The sequence below is a fragment of the Mesocricetus auratus genome, unplaced genomic scaffold (genome assembly GCF_017639785.1).
Source record: "Mesocricetus auratus isolate SY011 unplaced genomic scaffold, BCM_Maur_2.0 Super-Scaffold_100020, whole genome shotgun sequence".
Lineage (NCBI taxonomy): Eukaryota > Metazoa > Chordata > Mammalia > Rodentia > Cricetidae > Mesocricetus > Mesocricetus auratus.
In genome coordinates, this window is record NW_024429201.1 from 14,189,189 (window position 1) to 14,214,071 (window position 24,883).

The 24,883-nt window shown below is 42.7% G+C and overlaps 1 protein-coding gene across 5 annotated transcripts in view; it reads left to right on the forward strand.

The window, feature by feature from the left end:
- The first annotated feature begins 991 nt into the window (after window positions 1-991).
- The window catches only part of LOC101822805 (regulator of G protein signaling 7 binding protein), a 103,391-nt gene continuing 79,499 nt past the window's right edge, over window positions 992-24,883 (forward strand). The window contains exons 1-2 of one of the 5 annotated variants that reach the window (XM_013126360.3): window positions 992-1,819; window positions 2,714-2,880. In XM_013126360.3, the coding sequence (XP_012981814.1) occupies window positions 1,671-1,819; window positions 2,714-2,880 (316 nt within the window). In that variant the 5' untranslated portion in view covers window positions 992-1,670. Of the gene's footprint in view, window positions 1,820-1,981; window positions 2,062-2,468; window positions 2,625-2,713; window positions 2,881-24,883 lie in introns of those variants that run through there. The other 4 variants (XM_040728876.1, XM_040728873.1, XM_040728874.1 and 1 more) reach the window with 4 other exon arrangements.

The following is a 24,883-nucleotide window of genomic DNA, read 5'->3' on the forward strand; positions in this document are numbered from 1 at the left end:
CAGAGGCCATCAATTTATGGGTGAGGGGGTGTATACGGGAAGAGTTGAAGAGAGTAAGGGAAGGGTGAAATCATGTTAGATTTTAACTTCAAAAAAAAAACTAAAGAAAGGGATCTAGAGGTATTTCAAAGACCCACCTACGTCGTTGCCTCCCTGGTCATTTCTAGTTCCCCTTTCTGCGTGCTCTCCACATTCATCTAAGATAGTCACCAAAACCTCTGATTTGTTCTTCAAGAGTTGTTCATTACATAACTACTTCCCCAGGGAAACAAGTTTCCTTAGCCCTTCTCTCCTGGGAGCAAGTGTTCAAGACCTCAGAGTTGAAGGGCCTTTCCACTCCCCCTTCCTTCCAGTAGGATTTTACAAAGTCAATGGTCAGAGGGAAACCGATTGGCTTGAGGACCTAACCCCACCTCTTTCTGGAGATAACCTTTTCTTTCCATTGGTCCTGACGCTGACCTCCCATAAGGAAAAAAGGTCAGTTTGTGGCTGGGTTGGAGTTGTTTGTTCTGCTTTGTTTTGTTGGTCCTTACATCTTCAAATCTCTGCTGGCAAACACTTGCAGGTTTAACCACTTGAAGTGGGGTGAGTATGAGTACCAACTTGAGTGAATGCCCCTGTGACTTCGCCTCATCGCCGCTCCCAGGAGCAAAGACCAAACTAAACCAACTCAGGGAAACATCGCTGTCCTTGGATGCTATCAAGAGAGCCTCCTTCAGAAACAAAATACATCGTTCCCTGCTATGGCCCCTAAAAGTCTCCTCTCAGATGACAAAGGCCTCAAACCTCAATCGGTTTATTTGAAATCCATGTTTAGGTCCCAGCATGTGGCAATGTTCTCCACTCTGATGACACTTTTCGTTTCTAATAATAGAGCAGATGAAGTAATATTGCAATTGATGTTCCCGGGAATTTGATTGGATAAGTGCATAAACTGTGAAAGGGAAGGAGATTGTATGGATGGATCACATTAGTATTCCTGTCCTATCAATGTGCGGGGCCAAGACCAACGTCAGCCGGACCGACTCTGTGCGTCTGCCAGTCCCGCCACAGATTCATCTGGGATCCTCACACACACCAGCCAGCAGAGGAATCAAGAGGGCCGATTAGCACAGAGTTGCCTGCTGCGGAGCAGCTGGCCCCTTCCAGGCCTGGCGACCAAGGAAGGAGGGGAGAGGCGAACCTCGCACCGCTGCGGGAAGACACCGAAGCAAGAGCGACACCCCCTCCCGCCCCCCACCTTGCAGCGCAGGCTTTTGAACGCAGCTTCCCCCATCTGAATGGAAACTCGGAACCGCCCGGCGGCGCGTTCCTCCTGGCTCAGCCTGTCAATCCATGCCGAGAGGAAGGCGGTGCAAGCCCGCGCCAGCAGCGTCCAGCTCCCGGGACAGGGCCGGCAATGCTGCTGAGCAGAACTTGATCGCGCCTCTTCGTCGCTGCTAGTGGAAGCTATGCTGCACCGCACAGGCAGCGCTTCCCCGGCTCTCCTTCAAGCTGAAGGTTACCCACCCGCGCAGCCAACCGCAACCTTGTGAGCCGCGCGCGCCTCGGGTCCGGGCTCTGGCTGCTCCGCGGCGGCGTGCAGGGGCAATCATCGGGCCGCCCGCGCCGGGGCGCACTGCACCAGCGGCTTCGGCTTGGTGGATGTGTATGCATGAGTTCTGCACCGAATGGGCGCAAAAAGCGCCCCAGCCGGTCCACCCGCTCCTCGATCTTCCAGATCAGCAAGCCTCCGCTGCAGAGTGGAGATTGGGAGCGCAGGGGCAGTGGCTCCGAAAGCGCCCACAAAACCCAACGAGCCCTGGACGACTGCAAGATGGTGGGTGAAAACTGCGCCTTTTTTTTTTCCTTTTTTTTTTCAGGGGGTTTGTGGGAGTCGTGTATCTTAATCCTTTGCTTGAGTGCCAGCCACTCCCCACCCTCAGCCTCTCCATGCCGATCACGTGCATGATGTACTATTTTTAAATCTGTACTCCCCCAGATGCGGGGTGACACCCAGCTCGAAATGGCCCTGTCAAGACAAGAGTCATGGGTCTGGATTCTGGGAGTCAGAGGCTAAAGGTGATGTCTCTACCGGTGAAAGAATGATAGACGCCAAAGGGGTGAAGAGGCTCGCTCGCCAGGGAAAGAGGGTGGGGGTGAGGCTTTGTGGTGACACAGGAGCAAACAAACCCAAACAGAGTGCAGGAGCGCTGCAGAGGCGATGAAAGGTCCCAACGCAGAGGACAGGACACTGACCAGTCTGTCTGTCAGGGTCCAAACCAGAAGCGTTCAGTGGCCCGGTAGGAGGTGAAAGGTTTGCCTGTTGTGTCCTACTTATGTTTTTTTTTCCTGTGCCACTTCAAATCCATATCCTAGCCGTAGCAGAGAGAGTATCTATTTCAGAGACCACAGCATCATTTTCTCGTGGCCTGGGAGTGGCTCGATAGCTTTCCAAAGATGTTCTTGCTCTTCGGAAACATACTCTAAAAAGTGGGGGCGATTGGGCCTGCAAATGGAGCGTCCATGGCTAGCTTGCTGAGGAAAAACAAACATTGGCTTTGGATGAAGGGACTTGCCACCCTTAAGCCTTCAGCTTTGAACAGGTTCCGTAGTTGGAGATTGGGGTGCCAGGCCAGACAGAGGTCAGTGAAATCTCTGTTTATGTACATGAAAATAGTTAAGTTTCTGATAAGCGAATGCTTAGTGAAAGAAATTGGCTTTTTTTTTCCAGCTTGTCCAAGAGTTCAACACACAAGTGGCCCTGTACCGAGAGTTGGTCATTTCTATTGGGGATGTCTCGGTCAGTTGCCCCTCACTACGGGCAGAAATGCACAAGACAAGAACCAAAGGCTGTGAAATGGCCCGTCAGGCACACCAAAAGCTGGCTGCCATCTCAGGGTAGGAGACTCTGAACTTTTATCTGGTAATTTGTGTACATGATGCATGGATGCTGGCAGAATTCTGTAGTGATTGAAACCTCAGAATGAGCTCTCTAAAGCAAATCTGATTTTAACCAATCACCCTGAGATGAGTGAGCCCTTAATAACAAAGCTGTATTACTGCGATGATAGACAAGCAGACATACATACAGGCAGACATAAATGCATGCCTATGGGTGGTTATGGTCATTCACTGACTTTTTAAAAAGTTAACTTTCAGTTAATTAACTGGAATTGGGAGCTTACAATTTTGATGAGGGGAGTGTGTGAGCATTAAAGTTAGATTATCATGTTTGAAGATGAGTTCATAATCTGCTGCTGGAGAGAGAAAAATCTTTGCTAAATCTCAGATTTAGTTAAATGATTTTATGTCATGTGATATATCCCTATGGTGCTGCTTAAAGTGGGTAAAGTAAAATCTTGGGTAAAAATTACATCAATTCCTTTACTAGGCGTGAAAGGGAAGTTTTGACACAAGGAAAGGTGTTTTGTTGCTGCTGTCATTTGTTTTTTTCCCACATTGGAGATATTGGCAAATTTGAGTGAGCATCAGCTGGATAATTTATCCATCACACCCCCTACCCATTTTTATTTATTTTCATCACATTTATGGATTCCCAAGCCCATAGAAGATGCTAACAGAGTAAATGAAAACTCCTCTTCTGGGATCCCATCTACTCTATCTGGACCTCAGTATTAGGGAAAGAACCAGCCTTTTGCCAACAGTTGCTGTTATCAAACTAGGTACGCCCAGAGATGTTGCGGGAACCCTTGCATAGACAATGTGAGTGCTTGATTCAGTCCTGGTCTAGCTTTTATCCAGTTTTTATTTCATGAGTGTGGCTTTATCATAATATAAGCGCAGATGCAGCTACACACCTGATGATGCTGCAGACGGATCACTTAGGAAACAGTTAATGTCCTTCTTCGCATCATCAATGCCAGTGATACACGCAATAACATTACTGACATGTACAGTGAGAAAATCATGTTACTTTTTTAAATACCTCATTTATGTTTGACAACGGGAGTTTTATTTCATGAAAAAGATAAGTTTTCTCATTTACTTGAAGTGAAGGATACCCGAAATAACATGCAAACCTCTTTTATTTAGAAGTAAGCTGGGTGTCGGTGGCACACTTGGGAGACAGATTAGAAGTAATATGGAGAAGCTTTATTCGTTTTCTATTATGCTTTATTGAACAGAAAGTAAACCTGGGAAGTAATGAGGAAGTAGGTGTTTCAGTACATAGCTATAACACACACCAAGAAAATCAACATGAAGAGTGAAGTGGAGTGATGATTAATTGAAAAGTAGAGAAACACTGATTGGGAGGGAGAATAGATATGGACGGGAACTTAATGCTCATAGCGGAAAGTCCGTATCTCCATAAATTCAAGATGAAGTCATATCTAGAGCTCCTTTTAGTCAAAACTCAAAATGAGACCATGTTCCAGTCAGACAGAGGGGCTGGAGAAATGAGCAGGATTGAGAAGTGAGTTGATTTTGCTCTCCAAATCACTTAGGTAAGAGTCTGCACACACTGGGTGAATGCCCAGAGTTGAGGATGTGAAGTGGGCTGAATCTACTCTGAGCCTGGCAAACTTGTTTACCTGTTAATGTGGGGTTGTTGCCAATGGAGGCAGTTTTTAGAAGAATTGGTGGGGAACAAGGGTGTTCTTAGATCTCTATTAACATAAAATTCCACAATAGTCTAGCATAGAATGTGATCCATTCCCCCCTTTAAAAAATAATTAAATGCAATTTAACATTATTTATAAGAAGTGACAGTTGATATAGCTGAAGGAAATCCCCTTAGTTCCTTACCATCTGGGCTTCATTAATGAAGGACACGACTCCCTTTGGTGGATTATGTTTCTGATATTGCTTTACTATGTGACTCTCATTCCAAACTTGATGAGAAGGCTGCTGGGGAGGCTGTAAGTCTCACTGCACAGTTTGAAGTGGGGAGGGGGGTGAGAAGTACACAGATTGCTGGGCAAACAGGAAGTCTGGGTTTATTGAGGAGTGTCTGAGAGAAGGATTGCAACTGTATTTCAAAAGATGCTGGGAAGGTCTGCGAAGACTCAGCTAGAAAGTGCCACAGACTTGTTCAACCTCACATTCCTTCCCTCTGAAATTCTACTCTTTTTTATACATAATACTGACATGCAAAAGAGTGGTATATGAAAGGATGTTTTATTATTGCTAAAATATGTGTAAATTATAAAGAATAAGCTAACTAAAAGGAGTCACAAAATAGCACACATTGTATGATTCTATTCATATTAAACATCTTTTCCTCATAAAAATCAAATCTAGAGAGACAGAAAGTAAATTAATGGTTACTTGAGACTGGTGGGAATAGACAGTACCTCTTTTCAGTGTAATAGAAATATTCTAGAATTTGACAATGATGGCACTTCTAGAACTTTGTGTTCTTACTAAAGCTCATTGAACTTCCCACCTAAAAATAGGCTACTTTGAGGAACACAAAGGATACCTACATAAGTTTTCTTTAAAGATGCTGTCACCATTAATATGATTGACACCATTTTTTGCTCATATAGCATATGATAACAGTATATATTGAGGAAACAAAGAAAAACAAAGCTTTCTCTTTGTATTGGTCAAAATGTCTGTGCAATAACTATTATCACAATACTAATGTGTTTCTCTTTGTAGGAAAAGAGACAGTTAAGACAGTACTTCCGAGAATAACTGAGCTCATTTATTGCTTACGGCACAGACCACCTCTTCCTAGTCCATGAGCCCAGTGTGGGAGGATTGAGGACAGAGGCACAATTAAAAGCAGACAGGGAAAAAGAAAGTGAATCAAATTGGAAGGCAAAAAGACAAGTAATTTAGAATGATGCCACAAATTTGTTATGACTCTCATCTCTGACTAAACTGAAGCCTTCTGGGGATGATAGTGTTCTCGATGACAAACTCTGGGTAGGAAAGTCATCTTTACCAATGTGATCACACATTATCTCATACTGTGTTTGGGTCAGAACCTGGTCCAGCATGTCCTTTACTTTCAAAGTATAAGGTTCTTCAGAATCGACCTAGACAGATGACTGTGAAGTCTCCTCTGACAGGAACATCAAGCTCTTATGTCTGTACAACCCAAATCCTTTTCTAAATGGCACACCTGAGGCGGTGGGAGTGGGATGCTTGAAGGTTAATACTGAAAATGGTCCACAAACTTCTTTAAACACAAAATATGGAATACTGATTCATTAGGCAGGCCAAATAGCATTGCTATGCACTGTTTGGGGTGTGTGTATGTGTGTGTGTGTCTGTCTGTCTGTCTGTCTGTGTGTCTTTGTGTGATTTGTGTGTGGTATGTGTGTGTGTACACATATATATATATCAGAGGGAGGTAACAATCTAGACCCTGTCTTATTGGAACTCCTTTCCAAAATAACTTCTGAGACACCTTCAAAGAATCCTCGGGACTCTTTGACACTTTATATTTAGGATTCTGAGGTTAGGTAGGTTAAAGGAACATTGGAAGCAGCTTAACACATTGGGTATGGAGATTTGGGAGTGGCTTGGGGTGTTTACTATCTTCTAAGGCATTTTATGAAATCCATGCTCTGAGCCCCACTCAGGTCTTTATCTATCAATTTGTTGTCATGCTTGATCCCAGGCAGTTGAGAGAGCTGTTTGGGCTCAGTAGACAGAGCAGAAATCATGTGTCCAGCCTATATGGTCGCATGTCCCCATTAGAGACTGCTCTGACCCCATCAACCACACCCCTTTCTTGGAAGGACAAAAGGAGAACACGCTGGGAACCAGCATTCTCCAGAAAGCTCCAGAGTTGTTCTGTGGCTAGTGCCTTTGAGGTGGGGATCATTTCCACAGCACTGTTTCTGTGGTGTCTCTGTTGGACTGAGACCTCCTCACACCTATACCTTATCTTAATGGCTCCTGGAGAGTCAAATCGAGGGAGCAGGCCAGATCTTATAAACAGGTGTAAATAGGATATGTTAGAGGCAAGATTAGAAAGAGCATTGACTCTAAAGTAGATTAGATCTGAACAAAGTCCTGACTTCATTCACCGCTTACTAAGGACACATGTGTAAGTCAATAAGCAGATTGCTACACAGTGTGGCCAGTGGCCATCTGCTTCCGGGCCTAAGAACACACACATGGAGGCCAGACTGTCAGCGCTGCTGTTTACAAATGGTGTGACCTTGGGCAGAAAGGTTGTCACTCTTTGCCTGGGGTTCTGAAGACAAATAAGACCAATAAGTAATAGGACCAAATCTCAACATCCTGTGAAGAAACTGGCTATCACATAGTGAGTGCTGTTATTGCATTCAGGTCAGTGTTTTCATATCTGCTAAAACACTGAAAACTCAGATTGACAAGAAACACTTATTTAGATTTTAATATTGATCCATCAAACACTTTTCAAATAAATGCTTTAGTTGGAAGAAAGTGTGTTTGCCTTTCTTTCTTACATTATCTTCTGAGGTGTTTTCTATACTGAAAATGCCCCAAGAGCCATCTAATGTCCTATTCTTGAACACTTTACAAATGATACAGAGATGTGAAGGTTTGAGAGTCAGTTTAGAATGATTTTCTTTATGTAAGCCAGCCTAGATCATTCATAAGTCATAGAATACTTACAAAGTCTTTAACCTGGTTCTTTATGGCCTTTGTGACACTTCTGCCAAATTCACTGTGCACCTAAATGACAGGTCAAATTGAGTGACTTCTTGGCCTCCTGGCTTCATATCCCCCCCCCCAGCATTCCACATTAGCTGATGTAGAATCACAAGGGTGTTTGTTTATGGAACTGAGCTATGAAAATTGTTAGCACCACACGGACAGTTCAGTGATGAAAACCTAAACATAATTTTGGGGAACCTGAACATATACTCCGTTCACAAAAAGCATCCTAATTTCCTCACGGCCTTCTGCCGAAGTGTGCTGAACCTCACAGAGAGCCATAACTTCAGGATTTGGGAGTCTGCCCTCCAGCAATGTTTTCCCAACTAGCTAGGCCAGGGTTTTCCTTTTCCCTCCCCCTCAGTGTGTTTCAGTTTTGTTCATTTTGTATTTTTTATTCTATATTTTCCAGTCCCACTTTCAACTGATGCTGTTCTACTCCTTTGTTCTGTGTGTTCAGAAGTTGAGATGTGTGAGGGAGAGAGGTGAGAACAGCAGTTTATTCATAGTGTCCCTTTTGACACTCTGGCTGAGACAGCAGCAGCAGTTATGTGGGGTGGGAGACTGATGAGGAGCTGGGTGATCATGGATGCACTCCCACAGCTTTCTTTGAGTCTCGTGATGGAGGGTGTACTAGGTGGGCAGTGGCAGCCTCAGCTGTCAGCAAAGAGACCTGTGGTTGGCAGGCATGCCAGGACATTCACTCTGACCTTTTTCTTTCCTATGTGTGTTTCCCTTAAAGAGAATTTAAATCTCACTAGCCCAAGAGTGAAAGACAAGTTACAGATACGCTGTTCCGTAAGATGATGATAGAATCACTATTCTGGATCCAATGGCAAGAGTTGTAATCTAAAAATGCCATGGGCTTGGGGGATCAAAAGCAGAAACATGTTGACTCAGAGCTGTGGAGGTAAGAAGACCACGCCAAACAGTTGAACAAAGTTGACTGTGAGGAAGATGCTGTCCCACATCTCCCTTAGCTTCAGGTGGTTTGGTAGCAGTCTCGGATGTTCTTTGGCCTGTCTCTCACTTTCCCTTCACTTGGCATCTCCCTGAGTGTGTGTCTCTATCTAAATTTCCCCATTTTGCAAGGACACTCATCATACTGATTAGGAGTCTGCCCTAATTAGGAGTCCAGTGCGATCTTACTCTAGCTTAACTAGTTACACCTGCAGGACACTATTTCTGCACACAGGTCACATTCTAAAGTATTCGTGGGTAAGAATTCAATGTATAAATTTGGGGTTGGCATAATTCAACACACCATAAACATTCTTGGTCCTACTTTGTCTAAAGGAGAAGAGGTCAGTGAAGATAGGGTTTTGTCCAGAACTTACTACATACCCTCCACTTTCACAAACTGGCAACCCAAGACCAAATGTTTTATATTCACACAACTGTATTTCCTCTTAAGGGTGAAGTTGGTGTCAGTGGAATGAAATTGATATGTTCTAAGTCTCCAAGTCACTTTGTCTTGTCTGATGGTATGCCATCATAAGTGTTGGTATATGATGGTAAACCAAAACCACAACCACAAGAGACTAAGAGACTACCCAATGATCCCTCACTTGAGACATCACTCACTTTCCCTCCGGAGTTTGTTGGGAGGATTAGTAAGCAGTGGCCCCTTAATAGTGCTGATATTGTTACTTAATGGTTATAAGCATCATCTCCAGCAATTGACAAGGCACTGACACATTCCAGGCTGAAAATAGTGCTTGCTTAGTTGGTTTGTTTGTTTATAGGGTTACAATGCACATCTCAAGCAGCCCTCAAACTTTCTATCTTCCTGCGTCAGCCTTCCAAGTTCTGGGGTTATCGTCCTGCACTACCATGTCCTGCTTGTAAGAGACCACTATTAGCAACTAAACTCAGTGTGATATGGACTCATGGATAGTGATCATTATTGCCTGTGAAGTTTCCCACTTTCTACCTTTTGAACAGATCTAACTGCTTTCACCTTGTTAGGGTTTTCTTAATAGATGTTCCCATTAGAGAGAAAATTGAATCTAAATGAACTTTAGCAGATCTACAATCGCTTCATTATTTAAACAACAAAGTGCTAGAGAGCAAGGTCATGTTTCTTTCATTTCTGCGTCATGAATAGCAAGTTTAGTGGTGCTGTGTCTTGTATTTTTATTAAGTTTAGAGGCATTTTAAAACCGATCCTTGAATTTTTATCTTGACTTTATAGTAAATATGGAGAGATTACAGCAAATCAGTAGTCAGCGTATAAGGTAGTATTTAATTTAGGTCATTACACAAGACTTGGATTGTGGCTTCATTTTGGATAGTAAATAATCACTAGTCCCCTCCCAGTAATGACAGACTCTGGAGATCCCCCTCAAGGAGGGCCTCACCCTCCCTGGGGAATGATGTGGGGATAGGGCTGGGGGGCTAGGAGGGGCTGGGAGGGAGAAGGGGGGAGCTCGGATTAACATTTGAAGCATGCATGTTTCTAATTTAAATAAAAAGGGAAAAAAAGAAAAAATAATCACTAGTCACTGAGATGACCTTTTAGAACTGTTCTTTAAACATTTAGTCCTCAAGAGTATGGCTGTGTTGCATGCTGGGGAGACACCAGGATGTGGCATGGCCGTAGTGGGCAACTCAATTGCCTGGTTATCTAATTCTCTACTTTGGAAGATGAGATTGTGAGTGTGCACATGTCAAGATGAGAAGTTGACATCAGATGTCTACCTCAACTGCTGTCCACCTTATTTTTAGAAAAACAGGGTTTCTTACTGAACTTAAAGTTGGATGATTTGCCAGAACTGTCTGATGAAGCAAGTCCCAAGATCCCCACCCTAGCCTCCATGCCCCAAGCATTGTGATTTCAATGCTGTACCACCGTGTGTGGCTCTTTATTATGAGTTCTGGGGTTTGAACTTGGGTCCTCATTTTTACTGACTTACCCATCTCCACACATGTATACATATTGTCATAATACATGTGTGTGTATAATCTCATGAAAATTTAGTTGTTTATATACAGTTATATACAAATTTAAATACACATACAGAGTGGGGAAAAGAGAGAGAAAACTTATTTATGAGATCAGATCTTGTTGGATAAAACATCCAAGCCTTTAAATTGATTTTAGAAAAAAATGTTTCTGACCAATGGGATACCATAGATACAACCAGATCAACAAAAAGCCCACATTCTCAGCCACAGGTGCATGTAAAGGTAAGAACAAACACTAAAGTCACAAAGTGGAAGGAGCCACAACCTAGTGTGTTCTTAGTTCCTTGTGGCTATCTGGATGTTACCCTCACCGTCAGCCTCCTCCAGTGTTTTATCGTTTGCAGTGTGTGCTGAGCCCCTTTTTTCAACATCTCCATAACCATCCTGAGCTCATGTATGTATCTACCCAGGACACCTCCTGCTCCTGCCTTCTGACTGGGCTTCCCGCCTTCAGTCACTCACTTCTTGTCTTCAGTTTAGTCACTAATGAGAGACTAATCCTCCCTAAATGCTCCTCTGATCTTGTTACTTCCAAAGATTCTCCATTGCCTAAAGCAGTGTTTTTAAGATGTGATCCCTGGGCCATCCATGCCTTCAGCTCTGAAAATCTAAAATTCTGGGCATGAGGCCCGAAAGTCCAGACTGTTAACAAGCATCAACATATTCCCCCGGAGACTCTGGAACATACTACACAGATACCTGCTGGCCTAATACCGTGAGTCTCAGTCTGAGCTCCCCAGGGGAATCACAGATGCAGCTTTAAACATTTGTAGCTCCTGACTTTCATGCCTAGAATTGCTGTTTTAGTAGGCATGGGATGCAGCCTAGGCATTGGATTTTTTTTTATTTTCCTACAAGAGCATCAGAAGGGATTTTTTTCCTTTTTGCCTACATTAAAAAATAAAATAAAAAACAAAAAAACCTTCAAAGGCACCAGAAGCTCATTTCCTCTCAGAAAAGCCATAAAATGGACAATTCAGAATAATGTATGGAGGCTCACAAAACCATGTGTCTGCCCTTATTCCTAGTTCGTGGCATTCATCCTCAAATTCATTTTATGATTCAAGACTGTGATAGGAGTCTTCCTGGAACCCAGGAAGAAAAGAAGGGTCAGGGGCCTCGAAGGAGTTACAGAGCTCTATCTGGGATGACATGTAGTAGTCACATCGCCCCTGCACACTCTCTGGATGGACAACATATTCTTTTCTTAAATAAAATATATTATTACTTAGAAAAAAAGGGACAGATGGAGGTTTGAAAATAACTAATAATGTCTGGTACATACATAATTTATTTCTTAGCCTAATCTTCTACTACTTCTAAACACTTTTTATTCTTTAGTTTCACACAGCAGGAGAAAAATATCCCATCACTCCTCACACACACTCTGCATGAAGAGGCATGTTCAGCTGAAAGGGAAAGTAGTCACTTTTCTGAATATCAAGACTGTAGTTCTAGTCTCCCTTTGGCCTGCTTGACTACTTACATTGAAAACCAGAACAGAAAAATGAGCTCCCTTCCCCCCCCCAAAAAAATTAAGAATATTTTCCTGCCTTTTAGCAACAAAAAATATGAAGTTCAGAAACCACTTTGGAGGGCAGGAAGTTAGGCAAAGTGCCTTTGAAATGATGGGAGGATTATTTCCATAAGACAGAATGTGAAAGCAGGTCAGGCCAGGAAGGAGTGCCAACAGTGACACTTGAGAAGTTAGTTCTGAAAACTTTACCTGACACTGAGTGGGCCTCGAAAACAAAAACAGACAAGCAAAATTATTTCAAATATCCTTTAGTAAGTGGAGAATTACTAGACAGTTAAACTCTGGTGAACGGTTATGAATGAAAGGTGGCAGGAGTCACATGGCACAATACACCAGGTGAGCTAAGGTCAACATTGTAATGAGTGTGTTAAAAGAGAGTGAACCTAAAGTGCACTATCTTTCATAAACAATATCGTAGATTAAGTCGTAGCCACGTTTACCCAAGAGTTCCCTAAATTATAATCCGATGTGTATGGTTGTATCTTCTATGGGAAATCATTCCTGTCCAACCCAGAAGTCCGCAGCTCCAGAATCCACACATTCTCCAGTCACTGTGGAAAACAAACAGACAAGGTCCTAGCAGCCCCACTGTGTGACAAAAGTGAACAAGAAATGCAAACTAGGAACAGCATTTCAGATAGTGATAAATGCAGTGGTAAAATCAAAACAAGATCGTCACATTAAAGAATAAACAGATGGAGGGCACTGAGCTACTACTTTCAGACAGTGTGGTCAGAGAGGCTCTTCTGCCTTGATATCTGACTTTCAGAAGGAACCAATTTTGAGATAATCTGCGCAAAAAGCATTTCAAGGAAAAGGGAAAAGCAAACACAATTGTCTTAAGAATAAATTAGCTTTAGCATGTCCAAACAAAAGAAAAAAAGAAAAGGGAAGGCAAGGCAAGGCAAGGCGAGAATAGAAAGACTTATCTTCAGCTGTTAAGTAACATAGATCACAGAGTGACCTAATCCTTCAGGCCTTTTCCTCCTAATGTTGTTGTAACTCCAGGAAATGTATCTGTGTCCTGGGAAAGTAGTCTAAAAATGAAAATGTTAGTTAATTACATGTGTCTCTGTGTAAAAGACTTTCACAGAAGACTCATACAGCAACTTGCGTGAATACTTAATTGGCCAGCATCAATGATTCCAAGTTTCATGCATACATCTCTTTGTGCCCATTGTCTAGGAAGATTAAACATCCATGGTTTCTCAACCAAAGGTGTATGTCTGCCTGTGTGTATCTGTGTGTATGCATGCCTGTGATATGTATGTGTGCAAGTGTGAGTGCAGATATGTACATATTTTGGTGGACATGTGAAGGTCAAAGAATAACCTTGTGAGTCTTCACCTTCTTTCTTGTTTGAGACAGAGTTGCACACACCAACTGGATGGACCATGAGCTTCTGGGCATTCTCCCATCTCTGTCTCCCGTCTTTCTAGAACAACACTGGGATTAGAGGCATGATCTATCATGTTAGATGTTACACGGGCTCTGGAACCCTAATTCAGATCTTCACACTTATATGAGAAGCACTGTAGCCATTTTCCCAGCCCCAGGGGAAGAAGTTTAACAAAACTGATGGTAAGGAGCCTGAGAGTAAAGTGTGACGAAAAGTCCTCAGCGTTCCCTTCCTCTTCCTTCGCACATCCTCCTGTAGGCCAGATGGAGTAATAGGCTCCAGAAGTATAAAGATGAATGAAGCATTTATGTCAGAACTGACTTATAAACAAATCATTACACAATGGTGGGATTGGTGCTTCAGTAGGAATGTCCAGGGGTCACGGTCGAGTCAGCTTGGATCAGCAAAGGAGATCATACTCTGAGAGGCAAACAGAAATGTCCTTTCTCTTTTCATTGTGTGGCCTTGGCATTATACCGTGGGAAACCACTATCCAGTCTGAACTCAAAGGAAACAGAATAGAACTTTATTTTTATTTGCTTAACTTTTTGAGATGGGAATCTTGGTATTTTGCTTAGGCTGGCCTGGGCTTAAAGGATTCCTCAACCTACCAAGCAGCAGAGGCTACATGATAAGCTATCACACCTAGTCAATAACAGTAATTTGAATGTGTTAAGAGTTTTCAGGGTGTTGTTTCTCTCAGGTGTTCAACTACATGCCCTAAGCTCTTTGCACATATTGTTTCCTGATTTAATGAGTTCAAGTGAAATACTATTTGCTTACTGTGGTGGTTGAAAAGAAAGAGCCCCCAGAGGGAGTGGTGACCTTGATGTGTGTCTGTGAGAGCAGGCTTTAGGCTCTCTTTTTTGCTCATGTCTACTTCCTGTTGCCTGCACGATGGAGCTCTCTCATCTCCAGCACCTTGTGTGTGTGCCTGCCACGTTGCTCCTCATCGTGGTAACAATGAACTAACCTCTGAAACTGTAAGCAAGTTCCACTAACTAAAAGTTTTACTTATAAGAGTTGCCATGGTCACGGTGTCTCTTCACAGCAATAGAAAACCCTAAAACACTTAAGATACAGAAAATTAATATTTTCTCAAACTTGGCATGCTGAGAGGGAAGTGCTTTTACCTGTATAATACAAATCAACCAACCTATTCACAGGGATCTACTCACGGAACCAGCTCTGTAGTGTGTGGGCATTGGGGTTATTTCGCCAGTTGGAGAATGCCAGGGGTGAGTTCCTTCAGGTGTAATGTAGAACTTGCCCTGTTGTTCCAAGATGGCCACCCCATCCAGTGCAAGCAGGATTCAGAGCTGTCTCTGAATTCTAGGTGAGGCACATGAACCAGCTTTCCCAAGTACCCAAAAAGTTAGTGACCTTTAAATCTCCATTTTTAAATAAATTGGCATTCTGAAATGATGAAATGTGTGGCCTGTTGGGGTTTGAACACTGGTCTCTCTGGTGCTAGCTTCTCTGCTTTTCTTCTTCACAAAAATTTTCCTTCCTGATCCTGGGTTGCAATCCTCCCATCTTCTGCCCCACAATCTTATTTCCAAATCTCTTTCCTAGCCTGGGTAGACTTCCAGTTAAGCATCTTCCTCGCTGGGCAGGCACACTGCTGACGTGAGGCTTTCAAAGTTTCCTCAGAAGAGAAAAAGAAGAGTGGAAAAGACTATCAAAACGATGGCCTGATTGAGGCTGTCAGAAACATGAAAATGGATCTTGGCTCCGCATTCCTGAAGTTTCAGCACTTTTCTCTGGACCCCAAAATTTCCAGAATTTCCCCCTCCCCGGGGAATCGTGTTTATTCAAATTGTACCATCTGGCGTCTTCTTTCTTGGCTGATCAACTATGCAAGTCCCAAAAGTGACCCTGTAGGATAAGACTTTGATCCAGCTCGGAATTCTAGGTCATTTGAGGAAGAAGCCTGCCCCATTCCAGTGCGAGGCATGTCAGCTGAAGCTGGACATCCCATCGCTGCCTCCACATGGTCCAACCAGCCCCTTCTAGGATGCCAGTGGCCACAGGAATCAAAAGGAAATGGTGGTAAAGTGTGAGAGAAGACAGCTTCCTTCTGGTAACAGGAATCCTCACAGGACACTCCCTGGGGAAGCAAGGGAACCCTTTATGTTCCCATTCATGTAGTCATTAATAAACTATTCTCATTTGCATCTCACATATCAATTCCTAACTTTTCATGGCCACAAATATCCCAGTTGGTCTTACAAATAGCAAATTATCCCCCTTATTAAGAAAATATTCCTTATGTAAGAATAATTCAAGGAAGGAAAGGAGAATCGATCCTAAAATTGTCCCTGATGTACAATAACAACTTGTTCCTAATAACTTCTTGAGTTGCACATCTCAGATATTCAAGGAGTTGTGTCATTATTCCTATTTAATAAATTACTTTCTTATCCTTCTGTAACAGAAAGCACTTGGGACACGCACAGACTAAGAGTCAATAAGTAGAAAGCGAGGAACCATTCACAAACCGTCTTCATCTCAAGCTCCCCTCTTCCTGGCACTTATTAGCTTTTACAGAATTCTACTTGCTTAGCTGTCATGACCCTCATCTTACTCATAAATTGCTGTGTGGACAAACATCCCTAGGAGGATGGACCCCCAAGTTCTCCCTCCCTAAATGAGCTAGATGAGGAAACAAATGGCCAGAATCTCGCTAGGACTATGATTTGGGCATGGGTGATTTGTGTGAGGACAGCTGTTGCCTCCACAGAAGAGAAAAGTTCTTGTGGTACAGGAGGATGAGTGGAACACAGCACTCCAGCTGTGTGGGTTCTTGTCACCCCCAACTGACCCAGAGCCCCAACTCTGTGGGCTGACCTATAATGTTTGAAAAGCCCCTACTGTATGCAGATCCAGGTGGGGGAGGATTGAAGCAGTCCCTGCTCAAAGACGGCACTGTGTAGGACACAGTTCATCCCTCCACTAAGGAAGGGAATACACGCATCCATCTTCTAAATGGGCTGACTCCTGTAATTCCTCTCCCCCAGTCACTGTCTGAGGCTTGCATTCCAGTGGCAGCGTCTGCTGGAGTCTTGTACCATCGCTGAATCATGAGGAAATTGCTCAGATTATTATAGGCCACAACATCCACCATTGTGCAGAATGGTTCTACAAATGTTCCATCCATAAGACAAGCGATATCAACTGTTTTTATATTCATAGATTCAATCTTTTGTTTTCCGAGGCTGAAGTATGTTTTAAGCTACCAAATCTGTTCAAATTTAGAGTGCCTTTAAATTGTTCCCTAAGTTTTCCCAGTAGTTACTGTTCAGGTACCGCTGCAGCTCACGTATGAGAGTGTGAGGCGAGTTCAAGTATCTATTTAGTGTCTTGTAGAAGCAGTCCTACCTCGGTTCATTCCAGGAGACTGGCTCATCGCTGCTCCTTCGGCTTTATAAAGCGTTCTCCTGCTTCTGAGGAGGAAATTCTGTGGGCTGTGAGGGGGAACAAGGCTAAGAAGGAGAAGGATTCAGATGAAAAGAAGAAAGAAAATGGGAAGGAGGGCCGGAATTGCTCTCTGGGAATTGTGCTGACTAAAGCACTTGATTGCCAAGGAAGGAGGAAAGCTAAAGGGACTGGATAGCATCTGGGCTCAGGGAAAGGACTAGGGGCATGCAGCGTCACCAGACTCAGGTCTGGTATGCATCTGGGAAGATTAGGGCAGAGTTGAGATGAGATCACGTGCCATTATAGCTAAAGTGGTAGATCTGATTGATTGGTAATTTCCACATGAAATAAGAGCAAAGTGTGGCATTTGTGTGACTTCCCTCTCTCCCTCCCTCCCTTCCTCCCTCATCTTTCCTTTTGTATTAGGGTGTATTAGGGCCTCGAATATGCTAGGCACAGGCTCCAGCACTGATTTACATCCTCAAGGCTCACAAATTAGCAGAAGACAGGATCTATCTCTGAGTCTGTGTTTTCCTGAACTCACCTAGTGGTTCAGGAAGGCCTTCAATTTTTATCTTTGTGCCTCAGTTTCCCACATAGCTAGGCTTAACAAAATTGAATTGCCAAGTCTGGCTAGTTTTCCCTACGACACTCCAGGGGCTAGCAGGATAGCTCAGTGACTGAGTATTATTTGTGAGTTTAGTTTCCAGCACCCAAGTTGGGTTGTTGGCATGCACTTGTAACTCCAGCTCCAGGGGATTCAGTACTTTCCTCTAGCCTTCATGGACACCTTGCATGCACACTAACATAGACAGATAAGCACAGGTATACATAGATAAAAATAAAAGATATTTTCAAAAGAGACTCCAAACTTCAGATCTCTGTGTGAGATATCATGATTGGGGATGGGGGTGATAACAAAAATGTCCCCAGAGCAGGAGGTACTCAGACACCTGTTAGTTATCACCTGATTGTTTGCTCAGAGTACGTACAGGCTGACAGGGATGAGCGACTGTTTTATATGTGCATTTGCCACTGTGACTTTTATCACCCTAAGTCCTTTATTGCTTCACAATGGCATATTATGACAGACAAAACTTGTCAATATCTGTCACTTCATCAAAAACCCCTGCCAAATTCATTTAAAAGGAGGAAGGGGGTATATTTTCAAGCAACCTATGTAATTAGTCTTAGAAACTTGCTAAGCACTCCTGGAATTGACCCTAAAAGAATAAATTATGTCCTAAAATCAAAAAAGAAAACTAATTATCATAAAGCTTACATAGTTTCTTGTGGCATTAACTAGAGCCAAAAATCTTATTGTGATCAAGGTCAAGACAAATAGCCTGTCAAATGTAAGCGTCCAGGGTCTGTATATATGTCAAATGGAAGAGTTGGGGTCTGTATATATACACTGGACATACATATTTTACCTCATCTACATAAGGCCCTAAGAGGAATCATCCTGATTTCATGGTAATTATATGACTTAATAACTAGTAGGATTTAACTGAGAAAAAATACTGTATATTAAAGAGCGGCAAGCTTCAATCTATGCAGGAGTCATGGCTATTTCTGCATAGATATTTCTGTTCCATGAACAACTTCTCCTGCTAAGAAATGTGAGTCCTGTGTCATATGTTTCCTTTCCAGTATTCAGTTTTCCCTAAATTCTGTAACTCGAGATTCAATGTAGCTTAGGGGTTCGTCTATTCCCTTCTAGCTCTTTCCTTGGCTCTCCCCTCCCTCTTCCAATAAAAGAGCTTTCAGGTGTTCTCAACCTTTTAACACTGTGACCCTTTAATACAGTTCCTCGTGTTGTAGTGAACCCAACCATAAAGTTACTTGTTGTTACATCATAACTGTGTTGCTACTGTTATCAATCGCAATATAAACATCTATGTTTTCTGGTGGTCTTAGACCACCTCTGTGAAAGGGTCATTCGACACCCCCAAAGGGGTCTTGACCCACAGGTTGAGAATCACTGCTGTAGAGAAAGGAATTGGGGCTACAGAGGCATGTGTGACCTGAAAGGAGAAATGATTAGAGAAGATGTTTGTACATTTAGAGGAAAGCAGGGTGAAGTGAGTGACCTGTAAGTTCATGAAGCTAATATACAACAAATACATAAAATTTTGCTTTGCCTTGGTAGCTCATGCTAGTTATGGGGTCAGTGTTTGTATCTATAATCAGCATATGTATTTCAAATGTCAATATTCTATTGACTGATACAATTATACTTCTGGGATTTAAATGTCAGAAAGGTCTGCTTCTCCTAAGACATTAGGGTTCTGCAACTCTTCTTATTGATGTTTGATATCATATTAGTCACCAAAGCAACAGTGCACAAGAGCCCACTTACCACTCTGCAACTCAGGCAACCAGGCAGCATCTTTGAGCCATATTCCCAATGTCATACTCCAGCTTGGTTTATCTGTGTTAACTGTCCCCTTGGCTCAACTTCCATAGTCTATTTCCTGGACTATACTTCTTCCTTCTCCTGAGATAAAAGGGGTTCTATCATGCCCCTCCATAGATGCAAATAATGTTGACAGAGATAGAGACAGGGATCACAAAAGAGCTACAAGATAAAGAAGTGTGTCCTTGCCAGAGACGTCTCCACTTCATTGTAGCCAGTTGAGTCAAGTGGATGATAAACAGCTACTGTCCTTCCATCTCTTCCTAGGCATCTCACAAATTCCACTCTACCATTGCATGGGTTGTTTGTACATACAGCTATAGAAATAAAGTGGATACTTGGTGATATCCTTGGTTTTTTGGAAACCCAGTGGTCCTAAAAGGTCACTTATCCTTTATAGAGTCAGTGGACCCTACAATAATTATAGATACCCTATGGGTTTGCTGAAGCAAAGTGCTTCCATAATATATTGCCCTCAGTACTCTCTCTGAGCTGGCAATCATCTTCATTTTACATGTGAGGAAACTGGAGCAAAGAGAGGTGATTAAGGACACTTATCTTCAGCTACACTACATGGATGTCTGGTACGGGGAAGTTGGTTCCTAATGTTAAGCTCATGCCCTTGTCCACTACTGCACAGGGACCCTTTTATGACATTGTCTTTAAGGAATTTCCAAGGTAAGATCAAGCAGATTCTTCTGTCACTTGGAATGGATACCTATTTTTATTTGTTTCCCCTTTCTTTCCCTTCAGTTGTTCTGATAGATTATGTAGATCTGAAGAACCCTGATAACAGAAGGGACATCTAGAGGTCCCTGAAAGCAAATCCATAGTGGGGAAAGAATCTAGCCTTCACTGAGATTTCTAGAGAGAAGATTCTGTGTATAACATGATAATGACACCTGAATTTCTCCCACCTGGAGACTTGGAAGGATTGAACACTGCATCAGTAAACCCAGGATTTTGTAGTCCAGAGTACCTTACCTCCAGATACTTCTACAAATAAGTGCAAGTCAAGCAGTCCTCTTACAGATTGCAAAGCTCTAGCTTAGAACAACGATGGATCAGCTTCATTCTCCCTAACCTCAGTGCACAATGCATTTTCCATCCCACTGCAACCAAGAAAGGGGTAAGAGCCAAGATGGGCAAGTTCTACTCCAATCAACACCTCTGCAGACAATTAGAATTTTAAGGTATAGATGTTCCAGCCACTTTAATGAGCAGCTCATGGGGTCAATTATACCCATAGCAGTATTGAAAATAAATACAAAAGTTGGGTTTCTGGAAATGTCTAGAGGGGCCACCGGATGCCAGGCATGAATGAGGGGCCAGAATTGATGAGATCCACATTCTAATGCTGAGGGTCTTGTAGCCCTGGGTATAAGTGGAAATCCCGGGATGCTCCAGTTTCCCATTAAATTACAGCTCCTTATTTGCCCTCATCTTTCCTCTGTATCAGCCCCAAAGCAAGCATTCAAAGCTCTCTAAAATCTGAGCAGTTACAAAAATGCACACTTCACACCCAGCTTCCAAGACCAAATACATCACTAAAATTGACTAATAAAAGCGCCAGAGCGATATACTTGAGTGCTATTAGCTTAAGGCAGAGCAATTGTGGGGTGTTTGGACAATCTCTGTTTCCTGGTTCCCTCTTTAGTGTGCAAAAGCTAACACCAAGAGGGTCCCAGTACACCTGCTGGAGAGACCTTGATTCCAGCGGCAGCTTAGTACAGAGCTCGTAACCCACTGCATATTGCAGCCCCCAGGGTAGTTTTTGAAAATAACTGAGCTCCTGAGCTCCACCCAGATGAAGGCAGAGTGACTTGGGGTGAGATGAGGATATATCACAGAGGGAAAACCATCTTTGCAGGTGAGTTGAGAACCTGCAGTAAGAATTGAAAATCTCCCTCAGATAGTAAAGACGCCATTTATAGTCTCTGTGAAATTTTTGACCAAATAAACTCTGATCTTTCTGAGCTGCAGATTTCGTGTCATTTCTAAGTTTGCCATGGGCTGCAAAAATTTATATATACATTACAGTATTGCATATAGAGTAAAATTGGCAAATGGTCTAAATATTTCATATGGATTTAATTCAAGGCTCCAACACTAAGTAAACAAACAAATGACATTAAATAAACGTTTTGCTCTCTGATTTGAGTTTTGAAACAAAATATGGGTATATGTAGATGGTAATAGATAGATGAAGAAGTAAAGGATAGATAGATAGGTGTGTGTGTGTGAGTGTGTGTGTGTGTGTGTGTGTTTGTGCGTGTAAGGATATACCCAAAAATCTTTATAGGTTTCCCTTTCTGGAAACTGACTTTATTTTCTTCGTTTTGAGTGTCTGTTTCTAATTCTGTATTAAACATTAAGGGAGAAAACTACTCGCAGATGTCAAGGCCTGAAATCAGTGTTGACTTAAATTGCAGACATTTTCAAAACAAATTAGGTTTGTACATGCAGCACTTCATCTGTGTGTCCTTGTTTTGTTTTCTTCCCACTGCAGGGGATCAAACCCAGCCTCCCTTGTGCTCAGCAAACACTCCATCACTCAGCTACATGTCCAGACCCTGAATCTTAGCTCTTATGTGTGTGATGTGCTAGCGTCAAAAGCCACAGCTTTGCTGGTCCTCTTCACTCTTAGAGATGCACTAGCCTTAGACGCGTTTCTCCTTCTGGAGACTGAAGAGCAAGGGAGAAGTGAAGGATGGAGGCCTTTCTACAGCAATATTTGTTATGGGTCCTGGCAGAACCACCCTCGTTTCATTGGAGAGAATAATGACAGAGAAAACACAAGGGCAGACAGCCAGGAGAAAAGGCTCTTGATCCCTTTTCCTTCCCTAGAGCATCTCGTCATACTTACTGCCTGGTGTATTAGTTGTTATGGAGATAAAATGAGAGGCATCAAGGAAAAGGGTTAGGATACATTTAGGCACACAATGGCTTGATAAATTTTCATTCATTCCTGCTCACTCCAGGAAGTAAATGACATGCCAGGTATTTAACGAACACATGACCTTGGAGAATTGTCTTCTGCAAGCCTCAGTTTCTTCTGAACAGGTACGGACAGCAACAACATCAGTTGCCATGAGAACTGAGTGGTGTGATGCAATCATAGCACTAAGCAAGACCTCTGCATATGACACACACTCAGTAGCTCAGTAGGTGCCACCTGCTATTATTATTTCAGTGTTTTGTAGCTAAAACACCTGGGGCACTGAGAACATATTCATGGTAAGCCAGAAAAAGAGAAGTGTATGCAGCTGATAGGAGATAGTTTGGGAAATTATGTTTTAATTAGAAGAATCTAACTTTTTGCCCTTTTGATAATTTCAAAAAAAGGGGGGTGCCTTAAGTGGTTTTTTTTTTTAAAATACTATTCTTTTGAGATCTGGTACCAAGAATAGAATGTTTCACTTTAGAAAGAATGCCTTAGAGAAATGAACTACTGACAAAGACTACAACACTAGAAAATGAACCCAGGTTAAAGGCAAATGTTTCTCTCAGAGAGAGAGAGAAAGAGACAGAAAAGAGAGAGAGAGAGAGAGAGAGAGAGAGAGAGAGAGAGAGAGAGAGAGAGAGAGAGAGAGAGAGAGAGAGAGATTGGTCATAAGCCTAGCTCCAGTTTCAGTGAGAAAACCAATCTCAAGGGATTAAGGTGGGAAGAAATACAGTGTGACACTAAAAGTGTTCCTCTGGCCTTTGCATACAAGAAGGAGCATGCAACCGCACATCGCTGTGTATACCACAAACATACTCATATACACATAGAAAAAAGAAAATGTTTTAATTTTTAAAGTTATTAGGCCCCTAGAAATGTTTTCATAGCAACACAATAGATACATATATTGTAATGACTCTATCTTGATCTCAACTTCACTGTTGAGCTCAAGGTTCAAGAGCACCAGGGCTCAGTGAAGACATGAGGAAAAGGAAACTAAACTATTGATGGTTCCAGTTCATGGACTTTACTACAATAAATGAATTATGATGGTGAGCATAGACCAGTAGTTCTAAAAGTGGGGATGCCCATCAGATTGGACTCACTTTGTGAGTGAGTGAGTGAATTCCAACTTCAGAGGCTGACTGCTCAATCAGGGACACAGCCTGGACTCCAGAGTCTTTTCAATATTCTGGTGTGTCAGCAAATTTGGGCATAAGTGGTAGGGACAGAGAGTCCATTTGAACCAGCATAGCCACCAAGGAGGGATCTTTCCCTTCGTCCTCAAGAAATTCTCAGAGAGGAGCAGTGGCAAACAGCCTGACTGTTTCTTCCTCTATCCCCCCACTCTCTGTAGTAAACATTACTTCAACCTCCAAGACACACATTACATCACTCAAAACAAAGGCTGAGCCTTGCTTTGGCAGCATCATGCCACTTCCTACTCTCTGCATCTCTGCCTCAGTTTCCACAACCTCCCTTTAACAAAATCAGCATCACACCACTAGGAAATCACTAAAGGGCCACTTAAAACCCTCCACAAGCAATATTTTAATTTTATGTTACATGACATCACCAGACCAAGATGATCACAAAAGTTTTAGCTAGAAGCCAACATGGTTGAAGGGCAACTTGGAAGGATCACCGGTTTTGGTTTTTGTTTGTTTGTTGTTGTTGTTGTTGTTTTTATCTTAACTCTTTGTAAGTCTGCCACCCGACTCCCAAATAAATACAGGGAATCGTATTCTTACTTGTGAATGCCTGCCCTTAGCTAGGCTTGTTTCTTGAAATCTTTTCTTAGATTATCCACTCTATCTTTGGCCTCTGGGCTTTCACCTTTGTATATTTCTGTACACCTTCCTTTACTTTTTGCTCCATGTCTTGGCTGCCCCTGAAGTCCTCCTACGTCTTTTCGTTCACTCCTAGATCTGTTCCTCCCAGATTTCTCCTCCTGTTTATTATCTCTGCTTGCCAGCCCCACCTATCCTTTCTCCTGCCTTGCTATTGGCCATTCAGCTCTTTTTTTTTTCCAGTTTAAATTTAGATAAGAAACAAGGTTGCTTCACAAGTCAGTTCCAGGTCCCTCTCCCTTTCTCTCCCCTCCTCCCGTGCCCTCTCCCCAATCCCCCCCCCCCGTTATCCCTTCATTCCCCCAGGGAGGGTGAGGCCCTCCATGGGGGTGTCCATAGTCTGTCATTTCATATAGGGCAGGGCCTAGACCCTTCCCCAAGAGTTCAGGGTGAGAGTGCACCTCACATTGCTCTTTATTAAACCAATCAGGTGTTTTAGACAGGCAAAGTTCACAGCTTCACAGTTAAACAAATGCAATATAAAAGACTGCCACACGTCTTTGCTTCATTAAACAAATATTCCACAACATAAACAAATGTAAGACATCTTCAACTAAGCAAATGAGCTAGGATTTCTTTTTGTCAGTATTTATTTGGTGCTGGCGATCAAACCCAGTGATCTACCACAGAGTTGAATGCCTAAGCCCAGAAGATAGGTTTTGAATGCAGCTGCCTTTGCCTGTATGTACATGTCTACCAGTAGGAAGGTAAAGTACGTTACAAATGTAGTCAAATACAAATG